Genomic DNA, 15,901 nt, shown 5'->3' with positions numbered 1-15,901 from the left:
TAATATATTTTTTTTAATTTTTTTTTTTCATTTCTGATGATATCGATGGCTGTATAATGACGTCAATCACGACTTATACTTGCAAAGGTATTTGATGCCACGTTATTATATATAAGAAATAATTTTTCAAGCAGACCATACAAGAAAACTTCTCAACTTTGCTAAGTTTTCATTTACTGCGCCCTATTCGTATAACCCCATTGCTATTTTACGCTAAACTAGAAACATTATGAATTATTTTCACTTATCTAATTTTACAATATGGATACTTATAATCGTTATTCACTTGAATATGGTATCAGTAAAATTAGAATTAGTTCCAATTCAGAAAGGTGATCCAAGTGAATGGCGAGAATATGGAGCAGAAGGTAAATAAAATATATCAACATTGATTTTAGTATAATTACACTTTTCAATGGCGAAAATTTATAAATTCATTCGTAAAAATTCAATCATTAAGATTATTCGATAGAAATATTGTAATAATCTCAAATATATGTTTGAAATTTTAAGCCAACTTCCTGGTATTTAATAGCATATACACAATATCTATCAATGAAGAACTACTAAATGGCAATAGATTTTGTTCTGGTCAATGTGATAATATTAATCCATGGAATCATCAATGGGCTGCATATTATTTCAGTTACCCAAATACTTGTAGAGGATATATTCATTACTGCTGGTTCAAAGCCGTAAGTCAAAATTTACAATCACAACATTATAACGAATGACGAAAAAAAATAAAATATGCTAACACATACGAGAATTAATCAGAAAACCGAAAAGCGGCAAAAACTCGAAGCGGAACTGGCTGACCTAAGAAGCGTAATGCGAACACCGGGGTACCAGTATAGTCAAAATTATATCATCAAAAAACAACAGGAAATACAGAATCGATTGAGCTATGCAGGTAACGATTGCTACTGTCTTTGCGAACGTCACGATAACCATCCTAATAATCCGCGTGGTGATTTGATTGATTCCATTTGTTATGATCCAGTTTCAGTTGATGACGGATAGTGAGTTTTTGTATTCAATTATAAATTATATCATTTTCTTTCTAAGTGCTTCTAAGAACGGTGGAGTACATATCATTAATAAATAATTATTTAGTGTTGCAACTGGCGTGAGATTCAAAAGACATGGTAACATAGTTTACCTTGAACTTCAACAAGGTATATTATCAGGAGGACGAATTGATCCCAATAGTTTGAAGTGGAAAAGTTCTGATCAATGTAGTTCATCAAAAAAAGTTGTTTATAATTGGTCAAGTAGTTACACTGGTCTAGAAATTATATTAGAAGATATGAAATTGCCAGAGAATGCAGTCGTAACAGGTCACTTATTTATGATAGTTTTAGTAATCACTATTGTTTGTAGAAACAGTTTTTAATTATTAGTTTTCTTACATTATTATACAGGCATCACATTTGGTCAGTCATTGCGTGGACGCTATGTTAATGATGACGGCGATTTCAATGATAATGTAGATCAAATTGTAAAGGGAAGTCAATGTCCTGGGAGGTAATTATATATTATCTTTCGAATATTAGACCACTGCAGTTATCGAAATGTTAAAAATTTATGTTATTTTCAGTGCTGTTAATATTTTATTAACTAGTTTATTAATTGGTTTCAGTGTCTCTAGCTTATCGTCACGTTGTTGGGGTTTTTTGTTACCAACGTCCTTGGTAGGAAAGAATAACGAACTCAGTAAATCATGCGAAAATAAAATTTCATTTTGTGGATCTGATGAGGGTTCTGATTATATGCAACACGTTGTTCCGTATGTTGATTTACAGGAAATCGTTACAGATCAAAATTCACCTCAGCCTCTTCGTGGAATCGGTTGGTATTATCGCAGTCACCCTGGCTATGGAGGATTTTTGGCTCTCAAGATATTCAAATAATTGTAAATTTTGGCGAGAAAAAAATAAATGTCTCCACTTAATAACAGTAAAATAAATGAATTTAAATAAACTAAAAATAAAAGGCTTTTTTTTCCTATCATAAATTTATTTCATTGGTTTTGAATAATTGTTATATTCCTTTGGAGAGCTTACCATTATTAATATTTTTAAAAAACTAATCAACTTTTCAAGCAGCATTACGTAAAAACCTACAGTTTTTCGAGCTGTTATCTGTGGAAAATTACAATATGAAGAAATACATGTGTGTTTGCTGACACGTGGAAACTGTCGTGCATTATTTTTATAGTTACTACTTAAAAGCAAATTTTAATGCTTTTTTAAGAAATAAATATTCGTATTCGTCCGAACTATCGTGATTCCGTTCGTACAAATAAGTAGTAAAAAATTCATAAATTTTATCAAAAAAATTATCGGTACGTTAAATGCGAAACAAATAACGATTTATCTTTTTTATTTTTTTTTATATACAAGTATAGTAAAAGAGACAATATTTCAAGCAAACCGTACAAGAAAATTATTAAATTTTGCAACGTTTTCATTTACTCCATCCATTTGTTTAACCCTTTTGCCGTTCTACGATAAATTTCTAAAGAAATTTTTCATTTTTATACTTATGAAAACAAAGAACCATATTCACTTATCTAATATGACATTATGGATACTTATAGTTGTTATTAAATTGAATGTGTTATCGGTAAATTTGGAATTTGTTCCAATTCAGAATGTTGATCCAAATGACTGGCGAGAATATGGAGAAACAGGTAAATAAATTATATCTGCATTGGTTATTTTATTACTTCTAGAGTTCAAAGATGAAATTGGTAGGATTTACCTTCAAGAATTTGTTCATCAGATTTATTTAATAGAAATATTGTGAAAATCTCAAATATATGTCTAATTCTTCTAGCAAATTTCGCGCAATTTAATAACTTATACTCAGTTTCTATAAAGGAAGAACTATTGACTGAAGGTGGTTATTCTACTGGTAAATGTGATCAACTTATGCCGAGTCGTATGTCGATTGCAATATATTTACCTTATCCAAATAAATGTCTGGGATTAATTCATCATTGCTGGTTAAAAGCAGTGAGTACATTGAATACTTGACGATTGTTATTGAGTAAGCAGTATGTGAAATTATGCGAAAATTAATTAGGAAAGCGAAAGACGGAAAGCAGCGGCAAAAAAGAAGGCTGATTTAGATTGTCCATTCGGGTGTACCAATGACGGATATAAAGCTCTAATTCATGCATCGATAGACTACCATTGGGTTGGTAACGATTGTTATTGTATGTGTGAGCGTACTTATGATCCAATGGATGGTAGTGGTGGATTACTTGATTCTATATGTTTTGATTCAGTTTCAGTTGATGATGACTAGTGAGTTCTATTATTTAATTATAAATTTAATTAATAATGCACTGCATTAGAGGTGCTCATTTCTGCACGCAGATAATTTTACGGTATTTTTTGCATCAAAAATTTATGGAACAATTACACTAGTCATCGTAACATGAGGACAGTATGGAATTATTGTACAAATTACCGAAACTGTAGAAATTTTTAAAATAGGGTAAGAGCACCAGTACTCAGCCCCTAACCAGTAGCCAACCGGTCACATACTTTAACATTGGTACAAAATATATATAGATATAATTTAATATGAGGTGGCTGGCTACTGGTATGGGGCTGGATACTGGTGCTCTTACCCTATTTTGAAAATTACTATGACTATAGTAATTTTTCTATAAATTTTTGATGCAAAAAATACCGTAAAATTCTCTGCGTTTGGTAACTGGTCATAATATCCGAGACAAAAAAATACTACACTGAGAGCATAATTTATTTGAGCCAAATACGATAAGTTTCATGCAAACAAATCCCATATTTGAATAGACCCGATCAATATTTATTTAAGCCAAATAAATTTATTTTTTGAGTCAAAGATATGGCTTATATGAATGAAATTAAAAATTGTTTATAGTTGAATCAAATAAATACTTCTCAATAGTTTTAAATCTATTTATTTGGCTCAAATAAACTATTTTCTCAGTGATGGCAGTAAAATCATACCAAGTAGGTTTCTACATGAATATCCCAGCCAAAAAATCATGATAAATCGTCGATAATGGTCACAGATTTTTGTAGGTAATCAAAATAATCCTGATAAGCCATAGACATTTGTCACGGATTTTTTTGTTTGGCATGTTTTTGTCCTGGATTTTTATATCAAGGATTACAATGGTAGAATACTATGACCGCGAATCCTTCACTTTTTATAAAAAAATAAATTATTGTTTGATATGTTATGCTGTCATAGTAACGCTAGATTCTGGTGGCCACATGAGTCTGCTTAATTTAATGAACATCTTCCTAGAATTACTATGTCCACAGTAATTTTTGCAAAACGTTTATTTAAATTTTCATTATTTGGCCAACATAGCCCGCTGTAATTATGAAATCATAGCTTTTGAATTGATAATAATTACTTCTTGTAGCGTTGCAACTGGCGCGAGATTTAAAAGACATGGTAACGTAATTCACCTTGAACTTCAACAAGGTATATTATCGGGAGGACGAATTGATCCCAATAGTTTGATGTGGACAACTGCTACTAACTGTGATTTAGCAGAGAGAGTGGTTTATAATTTCCGAAACGACGGTTCCTACGATGCACTTGAAATCATATTAGAAGATATGACTTTACCAGAAAATGCAGTTGTTACAGGTCGTTATATAGTTATATAATAGTTTTCATAATAAGTATTGCTTGTAGCGACAATTTTCAAAAATTGAATTTTTCAAAATTTGAACAGGTGTTGCATTGGGTCAATCATTGCGAGGCCGTATGATTAATGACGATGGCAATTTCGATGATCATATGGATGAGATTGTGAAAAGCAGTCAATGCGATGGAAGGTAATTATATTAGTAATGATATATTCTTTGATATTTTACTTGGAATAAATGTACGAGTGTCATAGTCAGTGCTGTGAATATTCTATCAGCGAGTTTATTTTTTTGTTTTAGTCCCACTGACTTGGTGCATGGTCATTCAGATCTTCTGCCATCTACGTCTTTGATAGGAAAGAATTACGAACTCAGTACATCATGCCAACATAAAATTATATTTGGTGGAACTGCTGCGAGTTCAGATCATGTACAACATATTGTTCCGTTTGTTGATTTACAGGCGGTTGTTACCGATCAAAATTCACCACAGCCTATTCGTGGAATCGGTTGGTATTATCGCAGTCATCCTGGGTATGGAGGATATTTGGCTCTTAAGGTTTTCAAATAATTGTAAATTTCGGCAAAAAAAAAAAAAAAAATAAATGCCTCCACTTAATAACAGTGAAATAAATAAATTGTAATCAACATAAAAAAAAAGTATTTTTTTTGACTATCGTTAATTTATCTCATTGATTTTTAATAATTGTGTATTAGGCACAATTATATATTTCTTTGGAAAGCTTACAATTGTTCATCTTTATAAAAAAATAATCAATTTTTAAAACGGCATTATGTAAGAACCTAAACTTTTTTAAGATGTTATCTGTGGAAAATTACAACACAAAGAAATACATGTTCATCTGCTGACACGTGGAAACTATCGTGCATTATTTTCGAAGTTACTACTCAAAAGCCAATTTTAATGCTTTTTCAAGTAATAAATATTCGTATTCGTCCAAACTATCGTGAGTTTGTTCGTACAAATAATCTTAGTAGCATGAAATAAAAAAATGTTATTGGTACGTTAAATTTGAAATAAATATTTTTTTTTTCATTTCTGATGATACTGATGAGTGTGTAATGACGTCAATCAGGACTTATGAGTCTTTAATGCTACCAATCATAGTATATATACGAGTCAAAGTCTTAAGCTGACCGTTACTGAGTTATCCGAATTCTTGTAAAGGTGTAATTCATTACTGCTGGTATCAGAAAGTGAGTTGGCATTGATTATGACGATACATTAGAGTAAAAAAATGATAAGTTATATTATAAAATCATTTACAAATCAATCAGGAATCCGAAAGGCGAACGGCAATGAAACAAGAGAAGAAGGACGCCGAGGGTTCATCGCCCAAGGGACTTTCCGGTTATATAAAAAGTCAAGACGTTACACGTAAATATAACGAAAAACTACGTTATATTGGTAACGATTGTACATGTTTGTGCGAACGTACGCGTAATGATGAGGTTGATCTGCGTGGTGAATTAGTTGATTCCATTTGTTATGATCCAATTTCAGTGGATCATGGATAGTGAGTTTTATTATTTAATTATAAATTGGATAATTTTTATCCGTGAAATGCATCTGAGGCACTACACTGTATGAAAATACAAAGATAGAATGAAATTACTTTAACACCGGTGTGATGGTTGAAGTTAAATTTAACACTAATAACTTTAACACTACAGTAACTTGACTTATTCTTGATTTTTTACACTGTCTAGCACATTTTAAATGAATATTATTTTTTAGTGTTGCAACTGGCGTGAGATTCAAAAGACATGGTAACATAATTTACCTTGAACTTCAACAAGGCATATTATCAGGAGGACAAATTGATCCCAATAGTTTGAAGTGGAAAAGTTCTGATAAATGTAGTTCAGCAAAAAAAGTTGTTTATGATTGGTCAAGTAGTTACACTGGTCTAGAAATTATATTAGAAGATATGAAATTGCCAGAGAATGCAGTCGTAACAGGTCACTTATTTATGATAGTTTTAGTAATCACTATTGTTTGTAGAAACAGTTTTTAATTATTAGTTTTCTTACATTATTATGCAGGCATCACATTCGGTCAGTCATTGCGTGGACGTTATGTTGATGATAACGGCGATTTCAATGATAATGTAGATGAAATTGTAAAGGAAAGTCAATGTTCTGGGAGGTAATTGTATATTATTATTTGAATATTAGGCTGCTTCAGTTATCGAGATGTTCAAAATTTATGTTATTTTCAGTGCTGTTAATATTTTATTAACTAGTTTATTAATTCGTTTCAGTGTCTCTAGCTTATCGTCACGTTGTTGGGGTTTTTTGTTACCGACGTCCTTGGTAGGATCGAATTACGAACTCAGTAAATCATGCGAAAATAAAATTTCATTTTGTGGATCTGATGAGGGTTCTGATTATATGCAACACGTTGTTCCGTATGTCGATTTACAGGAGATCGTGACAGATCAAAGTTCACCTCAGCCTATTCGCGGAATCGGTTGGTATTATCGCAGTCACCCTGGCTATGGAGGATTTTTGGCTCTCAAGATATTCAAATAATTGTAAATTTTGGCGAGAAAAAAATAAATGTCTCCACTTAATAGAAGTAAAATAAATGAATTTAAATAAACTAAAAATAAAAGGCTTTTTTTTTACTATCATAAATTTATCTCATTGATTTTAAATCATTGTATATCAGTTATAATTATATATGTCGTTGGAAAGCTTACAATTATTCATCTTTATAAAAAAATGATTAATTTCTAAAGCAGCATTATGTAAAAATCTAAACTTTTTTGAGCTGCTATCCGTGAAAAATTACAACACAAAGAAATACATGTTCGTTTGCTGACACCTTGAAAATATCGTGCATTATTTTTGTAGTTACTACTTAAAAACAAATTCTAATGGTTTTTTAAAAGATAAATATTCGTATTCGTCCAAACTATCGTGATTCCGTTCGTACAAATAATCTTAGTAGCAAAAAATTAAAAAATGTTATCGGTACGTTAAATGTGAAATAAATATTCTTTATCTTTTTTTTTTTTTTCATTTTTGCATTTATTGCCACCTTGAAAAAAAATTTATCGACTACTATTTAACGAAGTTTATTTATTAATAATTATAAAATTTAATTTTCTGATAGTTCTAACATTTGACAATACGTTTTTTGTTATGTTGAGTTATCAAAAAATCTCACAAGATTAGTAATTTGAAAAAAAAATATGTATTTATTTGATCTGGTGATTTTTCATAACTCAGTAAATCATGCGAAAATAAAATTAAATTTTGTGAATCTAATGAGGGTACTGATCATATACAACACGTTGTTCCGTATGTTGATTTACAGGAGATCGTTACCGATCAAAATTCACCCCAGCCTCTTCGCGGAATTGGTTGGTATTATCGCAGTCACCCTGGCTATGGAGGATTTTTGGCTCTCAAGATATTCAAATAATTGTAAATTTCGGCGAGAAAAAAATAAATGTCTCCACTTAATAACAGTGAAATAAATAAATTGTAATCAACATAAAAAAAAAGTATTTTTTTTTACTATCGTTAATTTATCTCATTGATTTTTAATAATTGTGTATTAGGCACAATTATATATTTCTTTGGAAAGCTTACAATTATTTATCTTTATAAAAAAATAATCAATTTTTGAATCGGCATTATGTAAGAACCTAAACTTTTTTAAGATGTTATTTGTGGAAAATTACAACACAAAGAAATACATGTTCGTCTGCTGACACGTGGAAAATATCGTGCATTATTTTTATAGTTACTACTCAAAAGAAAATTTTAATGCTTTTTCAAGTAATAAATATTCGTATTCGTCGAAACTATCGTGAGTTGGTTCGTACAAATAATCTTAGTAGTAAAAAAACTCGTTAATGTTATCGGTACGTTGAATGTGAAAAAAATGTTATTAATTTGTTTTTTTTTTCCATTTCTAATGATACTAATGACTGTATAATGACGTCAATGACGATTTGTATTTTCAAAGGCTTTTATTGCCACGTTGAAAAAAAATTGATCAACTAATATTTAACGAAGTTTATTTATTAATGATTATAAAATTAAATTTTCTGATAGTTCCAACATTTGACAATCTGTTTTTTTTTAACTTTCCGCTAAGAGAATCGATGATTTTCAAAATTTCGGGAAGTTTTGTTTTCACCCCGATTTGCGAAAATCGAAATTTCATCAGATGTCGACGTTCTGAGGTCCGAGGAAGCTATTCTGAGTATTTTTAGAATGATGTCCGAGTGTCTGTATGTATATGTATGTATGTGTGCGTGTGTGTGTGTGTGTGTGTGTATGTATGTGTGTGACCGGCCCATAACTTTTTAACTATTAAACCAATTTGGATGATTAAGGTGGCAATCGAAAGAGCTTGTTGGCCATCAACTTTTCTGAAAATTTAAGATCATTTGATGGGAGTTCAGGTCATGGACAACATGTTGTTCGGTTTGTTGATTTACAGGAGATCGTTACCGATAAAAATTCACCTCAGCCGATTCGTGGAATCGGTTGGTATTATCGCAGTCATTCTGGCTATGGAGGATACTTGGCTCTTAAGGTTTTTAAATAATTGTAAATTTCAGCGAAAAAAAAAATATGAATGTCTCCACTTAATAGCAGTAAAATAAATAAATTTAAATAGACTAAAAATAAAAGACTTTTTTTTACTATCATAAATTTATCTCAATGATTTTAAATAATTGTGTATTAGTTCCGATTATATATTTCTTTGGAAAGCTTACAATTGTTCATCTTTATAAAAAAATAATAAATTTTTAAAACGCCATTATGTAAGAACCTAAACTTTTTTAAGATGTTATCTGTGGAAAATTACAACACAAAGAAATACATGTTCGTCTGCTGACACGTGGAAACTATCGTGCATTATTTTCGAAGTTACTACTCAAAAGCCAATTTTAATGCTTTTTCAAGTAATAAATATTCGTATTCGTCCAAACTATCGTGAGTTTGTTCGGACAAATAATCTTAGTAGCATGAAATAAAAAAATGTTATTGGTACGTTAAATTTGAAATAAATATTTTTTTTTTTCATTTCTGATGATACTGATGAGTGTGTAATGACGTCAATCAGGACTTATGAGTCTTTAATGCTACCAATCATAGTATATATACGAGTCAAAGTCTTAAGCTGACCATATACTCAAAAGTTCTCAAATTCTTGATTTTATTGAGTTCTGTTCCTGTTCTACAATAAATTTGAACGAAATTGTTATTTTTCATTATCAAAAAATATATAATGAACTATTTCCATTTATCCAGTTTTGAAATACGGGCGCTAATAATTATAATTGAAGTAAATGTGTTATTGGTAACATCAGAATTAGTTCCGATTCAAAAAGGGGATCCGTATGAGTGGCGAAACATTGGAGAAAACGGTAAGTAAATGATATATCTACATTGCTTATTATATAATTCCACTTTTCAGAGCTTAAGTCGGGAGTATTCACTTTCAAGAATTTATTCACAAGCTTTATTTAACACACGGAAAGAAAAACATGGGAATTTTTCCAATTTTACTTAGGAGAAATTCCCTTGTTGACATGGCAAATTTTACTTTATCAACATGGGAAATTTTACTAGGGAAAAATGGGAATATAACCATATTTTATGGGAATTTTACCCATATATTATAGGAATATCTTCCATGTTGCCATTGGAAAAATTTCCATGTAGAAATGGAAAAATTGCTTTGTTACACACAAAAAAAGGAATTCTTGGGTCAAGAAGAAAATCGTTTCCAAAAATTAATTCTTAAATTAAAATATCCTCTTTTCTTGTTTGAAAAAATTTTCTCTTGGTAAAAATTTTTTTTTTTTTTAATTAGAGTATATAAAGCTCTTCAATAAAGAAATTCAATTTTGATTTAAAAATATAAATTTTTGCTTTAAATGTTTTTAGTTTCTCCGAACAAGAAAACAACTTGGTTGGCTCAAGAAAATTTAGCTCTTGGTTTTAGAAGATACCAACTCATTCTAAAAACATTGTTCTCTCGAATGTAGTCGATATCGATTCATTTCGATACATCGAGTTTTTAAACGGAGGCACATTTAACTTACTCCAAGTAAAAATTAATTTATTTAAAGATTTGATAACATTTAGTTCAAAATAAATGTAGACTTTATCTGAAAACAATTAATTTTAGATTAAAAATATAAAAAACTCATTTTAAAACTAAATTATACATTAACGTAAAATAAAAAATACTTTTATTTAAAATACAATAATTAAGTTCAATTTTAAATTAATGGTTTTTATTAAAAATTATATTTTCAGAGTATATACAATTAATCATCAAAATATATTTTGATTCTTTATTACAATGAAATTTTTTTTTTTTGTTACAAAAATAAATGAAAGGTTAGGTTATTTATCCTGGCTTCATTGACAGCATCAACTGCATGATATATACCACACTAGAAAGGAAACAATTTTATGTAAATTTAGGATCAGAAATGATAACAAACGTGACTATCTGATATGATTAAAAACAGCATAAATAATAATTAACTTACTTTTTTGTGATTGAAACGACACCATTTAACTTAACGTGAATCAGGAAAAAACACCAGATATAATGACTAATAACTACAATAACTCACATTTTTACCGAACACTTCAATTCAAAACAATTTAGGTATATGAATTAGTTAATTGTATAATTAATAAACTAATACTATTAGAATATTGGTGTGTAATATATAATTGCACATATACGGCGCCAGCGCTGAACAGACTCGTTTCATTTTTTTGGGATCTTCGGGCGTCTACGTGTATACACAAAGTAGTGTCCGAAGTAGAGAAGCTGCATAGACCCGAGTGCTCCTGTTATCCGAATGCTGCTATGGAAAAAAACCAAGAGCTTGATTTTCTTGACTTAAATTTTTTTATTTTTGTTTCAAGCAATAGCCACTAGTTGGTTTAAGAAATCTGACTCCTTACGTAGAGAAGTTAAATTTCATAGAATAAAATATTCAATATACATGAATGAAGAAATTCAAAATATTAATTCAAAAAACAATTTACTTTCTTTAAATATTTTTTCTTTTTGAACTAAAATCATATATTTTTAATTTAAAACTTTAACCCATTTGGGTCGAAAAAATAACTTTTTGAATCAAAATAATCAAAATTAAGAGAAAATTTTCTTCAACCAAGATTTATTCCATTTTCCTAAATATTCTCTTGACTCAAGATAATTCTCTTTGAACCAAGATAACCTTTCGGTCAGTGTACCATTGCTGAAATTCCTTTATTGACATGGGTATTTTTACCATGTCAGTATAGGAATTTTTCCCATGTTACTGGAGTAATTTCTTCTATGTTGACATGGGAATTTTTCCCATGTTGACAAGGAAAAAATTTCTCTGTTAACATGGTAAATATTCCTATGTTCACATAGTAAAAATATCCATGATGGTATGGGAAAAATTCCCATGTCAACATAGGAAAAATTGCAATGTTGCATGGAAAAAGTCCACAAGAAGCTGAAATCACTAAAATACCAAATATTTTGGTCATTTTTATCATTTAGGCCTTAAAGCGATAAAATAGGGATGTGTCAAGGTTTTAAGATTTACGAAAATAGAATTTCAAAGTTTCCGAAAAAATTTTGTGTATTTTAATTAAAATTTTTTTGTAGCACCTACCAAACAACAAATGTTTTTATAAATTCGATTAATATAAATGAGTAGGGGAAGAGGGGGCAAAATGGGCCCCTAAAATTTTGGATGCCTCAAAATATTTGGGGCCAAAATCCCCCCCCCCCTCCCAAATTTTTAACATAAATAGTGTTTGAGCGGGGGAGGCGCAAAATTGCCTCCCTCTCTTCCCCTATATAATCATCAATTTAATTAATTAATTTTGATTAACTTAATAACTTACGTAAAAAAAACATCAATTTACAAATATTTTACTTTTATATACATGGAAATTTCTACTTTGTTAACATGGGAATTTTTCCCATGTTGACATGGGCATTTTTCCCATGTCAACATGGGAAATTTTCCCATGTTGACATAGGAACAATTCCCATGTTAGCATGGGAATTTTTCCTATGTTGACATGGGAATTGTTCCCATGTCAACATGGGAATTTTTCCCATGTTAACATTGGAATTGTTCCTATATTACATAGTTATTTTTCCAATGTTGATATGGGAAAATTTACATTTTCAATATAGGAATAATTCCTATGTAACAAAGCAAAATTTACTATGTGACATAGTTACAATTTACATGTTGACATAGTAAAATTTACAATGTCAACAAAGGAATTTTCCCCATGTAAAATTGGAAAAATTCCCATTTTTTTCTTTCCGTGCAGAATTATTGTATCAAACTCAAATGTATGTTCAATTTTTTAGCCAATTTCGATAGATTTAATAGCATATACGCAGTAACTGTTAAGGAAGAACTGTTACGAAGTGACGGATACTGTTCTAGTAAATGTGATGGATTTGAATCATCGCGTCAATCTGTCATTCCACCGTTACTGAGTTATCCGAATTCTTGTAAAGGTGTAATTCATTACTGCTGGTATCAGAAAGTGAGTTGGCATTAATTATGACGATACATTAGAGTAAAAAAATGATAAGTTATATTATAAAATCATTTACAAATCAATCAGGAATCCGAAAGGCGAACGGCAATGGAACAAGAGAAGCAGGACGCCGAGGGTTCATCGCCCAAGGGACTTTCCGCTTATATAAAAAGTCAAGACGTTACACGTGAATATAACGAAAAACTACGTTATATTGGTAACGATTGTACATGTTTGTGCGAACGTACGCGTAATGATGAGGTTGATCTGCGTGGTGAATTAGTTGATTCCATTTGTTATGATCCTATTTCAGTGGATCATGGATAGTGAGTTTTATTATTTAATTATAAATTGGATAATTTTTATCCGTGAAATGCGTCTGAGGCACTACACTGTATGAAAAAACAAAGATAGAATGAAATTACTTTAACACCGGTGTGATGGTTGAAGTTAAATTTAACACTAATAACTTTAACACTACAGTAACTTGACTTATTCTTGATTTTTTACACTGTCCAGCACATTTTAAATGAATATTATTTTTTAGTGTTGCAACTGGCGTGAGATTCAAAAGACATGGTAACATAATTTACCTTGAACTTCAACAAGGCATATTATCAGGAGGACAAATTGATCCCAATAGTTTGAAGTGGAAAAGTTCTGATAAATGTAGTTCAGCAAAAAAAGTTATTCATGGTGGGTCACCTAGTTACGGTAGTCTAGAAATCATATTAGAAGATATGAAATTGCCAGAGAATGCAGTCGTAACAGGTCACTTATTTATGATAGTTTTAGTAATCACTATTGTTTGTAGAAACAGTTTTTAATTATTAGTTTTCTTACATTATTATGCAGGCATCACATTCGGCCAGTCATTGCGTGGACGCTATGTTGATGATAACGGCAATTTCAATGATAATGTAGATGAAATTGTAAAGGAAAGTCAATGTTCTGGGAGGTAATTGTATATTATTATTTGAATATTAGGCTGCTTCAATTATCGAGATGTTTAAAATTTATGTTATTTTCAGTGCTGTTAATATTTTATTAACTAGTTTATTAATTCGTTTCAGTGTCTCTAGCTTATCGTCAGGTTGTTGGGGTTTTTTGTTACCGACGTCCTTGGTAGGAAAGAATAACGAACTCAGTAAATCATGCGAAAATAAATTTTTATTTTGTGGATCTGATGAGGGTTCTGGTTATATGCAACACGTTGTTCCGTATGTTGACTTACAGGAGATCGTTACCGATCAAAGTTCACCTCAGCCTATTCGTGGAATCGGTTGGTATTATCGCAGTCACCCTGGCTATGGAGGATTTTTGGCTCTCAAGATATTCAAATAATTGTAAATTTCGGCGAGAAAAAAATAAATGTCTCTACTTAATAGAAGTAAAGTAAATGAATTTAAATAAACTAAAAATAAAAGGCTTTTTTTTACTATCATAAATTTATCTCATTGATTTTAAATCATTGTATAACTGTTATAATTATATATGTCGTTGGAAAGCTCACAATTATTCATCTTTATAAAAAAATGATTAATTTCTAAAGCAGCATTATGTAAAAATCTAAACTTTTTTGAGCTGCTATCCGTGGAAAATTACAACACAAAGAAATACATGTTCGTTTGCTGACACCTTGAAAATATCGTGCATTATTTTTGTAGTTACTACTTAAAAACAAATTTTAATGGTTTTTTAAAAGATAAATATTCGTATTCGTCCAAACTATCGTGATTCCGTTCGTACAAATAATCTTAGTAGCAAAAAATTAAAAAATGTTATTGGTACGTTAAATGTGAAATAAATATTCTTTATCTTTTTTTTTTTTTCATTTTTGCATTTATTGCCACCTTGAAAAAAAATTTATCGACTACTATTTAACGAAGTTTATTTATTAATGATTATAAAATTAAATTTTCTGATAGTTCCAACATTTGACAATCTGTTTTTTTTTAACTTTCCGCTAAGAGAATCGATGATTTTCAAAATTTCGGGAAGTTTTGTTTTCACCCCGATTTGCGAAAATCGAAATTTCATCAGATGTCGACGTTCTGAGGTCCGAGGAAGCTATTCTGAGTATTTTTAGAATGATGTCCGAGTGTCTGTATGTATATGTATGTATGTGTGCGTGTGTGTGTGTGTGTATGTATGTGTGTGACCGGCCCATAACTTTTTAACTATTAAACCAATTTGGATGATTAAGGTGGCAATCGAAAGAGCTTGTTGGCCATCAACTTTTCTGAAAATTTCAGATCATTTGATGCGAGTTCAGGTCATGGACAACATGTTGTTCGGTTTGTTGATTTACAGGAGATCGTTACCGATAAAAATTCACCTCAGCCGATTCGTGGAATCGGTTGGTATTATCGCAGTCATCCTGGCTATGGAGGATACTTGGCTCTTAAGGTTTTTAGATAATTGTAAATTTCAGCGAAAAAAAAAATATGAATGTCTCCACTTAATAGCAGTAAAATAAATAAATTTAAATAGACTAAAAATAAAAGACTTTTTTTTACTATCATAAATTTATCTCATTGATTTTAAATAATTGTGTATTAGTTCCGAATATATATTTCTTTGGAAAGCTTACAATTGTTCATCTTTATAAAAAAATAATAAATTTTTAAAACGGCATTATGTAAGAACCTAAACTT

The 15,901-nt window shown here is 30.2% G+C and overlaps 4 protein-coding genes, 1 long non-coding RNA gene and 1 other non-coding gene across 10 annotated transcripts in view; 5 read left to right on the top strand and 1 right to left on the bottom strand.

Annotated features, from left to right (window-relative positions):
- The window catches only part of LOC130672745 (LIM domain only protein 3-like), a 117,332-nt gene that overhangs the window by 61,874 nt on the left and 39,557 nt on the right, over positions 1-15,901 (bottom strand). The gene's annotated exons all lie outside the window — the stretch shown is intronic.
- On the top strand, positions 123-5,269 carry LOC130672740 (uncharacterized). Of its 2 annotated transcripts, XM_057477454.1 has the most exons (7): positions 123-368; positions 514-695; positions 778-1,022; positions 1,117-1,313; positions 4,636-4,662; positions 4,751-4,853; positions 4,965-5,269. In XM_057477454.1, exons 1-7 carry the CDS (start codon positions 230-232, stop codon positions 5,233-5,235), a joined length of 1,164 nt encoding a protein of 387 aa, XP_057333437.1. In that variant the 5' UTR covers positions 123-229; the 3' UTR covers positions 5,236-5,269. The 2 variants fall into 2 exon arrangements, with proteins under 2 accessions (XP_057333437.1, XP_057333435.1); XM_057477452.1 differs by lacking the exons at positions 4,636-4,662; positions 4,751-4,853; positions 4,965-5,269 and adding exons at positions 1,425-1,527; positions 1,643-1,975 and having other exon boundaries at positions 124-368; positions 1,117-1,340.
- On the top strand, positions 5,730-7,261 carry LOC130672744 (uncharacterized). Its single transcript, XM_057477458.1, has 5 exons — positions 5,730-5,882; positions 5,964-6,202; positions 6,424-6,647; positions 6,732-6,834; positions 6,950-7,261. The coding sequence occupies exons 2-5, from the start codon at positions 5,985-5,987 to the stop codon at positions 7,218-7,220; spliced, it is 816 nt and encodes a 271-aa protein (XP_057333441.1). The 5' UTR covers positions 5,730-5,882; positions 5,964-5,984; the 3' UTR covers positions 7,221-7,261.
- Positions 9,792-15,028, top strand: LOC130672741 (uncharacterized). Its single transcript, XM_057477455.1, has 6 exons — positions 9,792-10,081; positions 13,069-13,250; positions 13,332-13,570; positions 13,792-14,015; positions 14,100-14,202; positions 14,318-15,028. The coding sequence occupies exons 1-6, from the start codon at positions 9,943-9,945 to the stop codon at positions 14,586-14,588; spliced, it is 1,158 nt and encodes a 385-aa protein (XP_057333438.1). The 5' UTR covers positions 9,792-9,942; the 3' UTR covers positions 14,589-15,028.
- Positions 10,088-12,651, top strand: LOC130672749 (uncharacterized). The gene is made up of 3 exons (XR_008990766.1): positions 10,088-10,503; positions 10,605-10,767; positions 11,064-12,651. It is a non-coding gene; the product is annotated as an uncharacterized LOC130672749 (long non-coding RNA).
- On the top strand, positions 12,646-12,814 carry LOC130674087 (small nucleolar RNA snR190). Its single transcript, XR_008990983.1, has one exon. It is a non-coding gene; the product is annotated as a small nucleolar RNA snR190 (small nucleolar RNA).

This window comes from Microplitis mediator, chromosome 8, assembly GCF_029852145.1.
Source record: "Microplitis mediator isolate UGA2020A chromosome 8, iyMicMedi2.1, whole genome shotgun sequence".
Lineage (NCBI taxonomy): Eukaryota > Metazoa > Arthropoda > Insecta > Hymenoptera > Braconidae > Microplitis > Microplitis mediator.
This window is presented reverse-complemented; position numbering and strand designations above follow the sequence as displayed.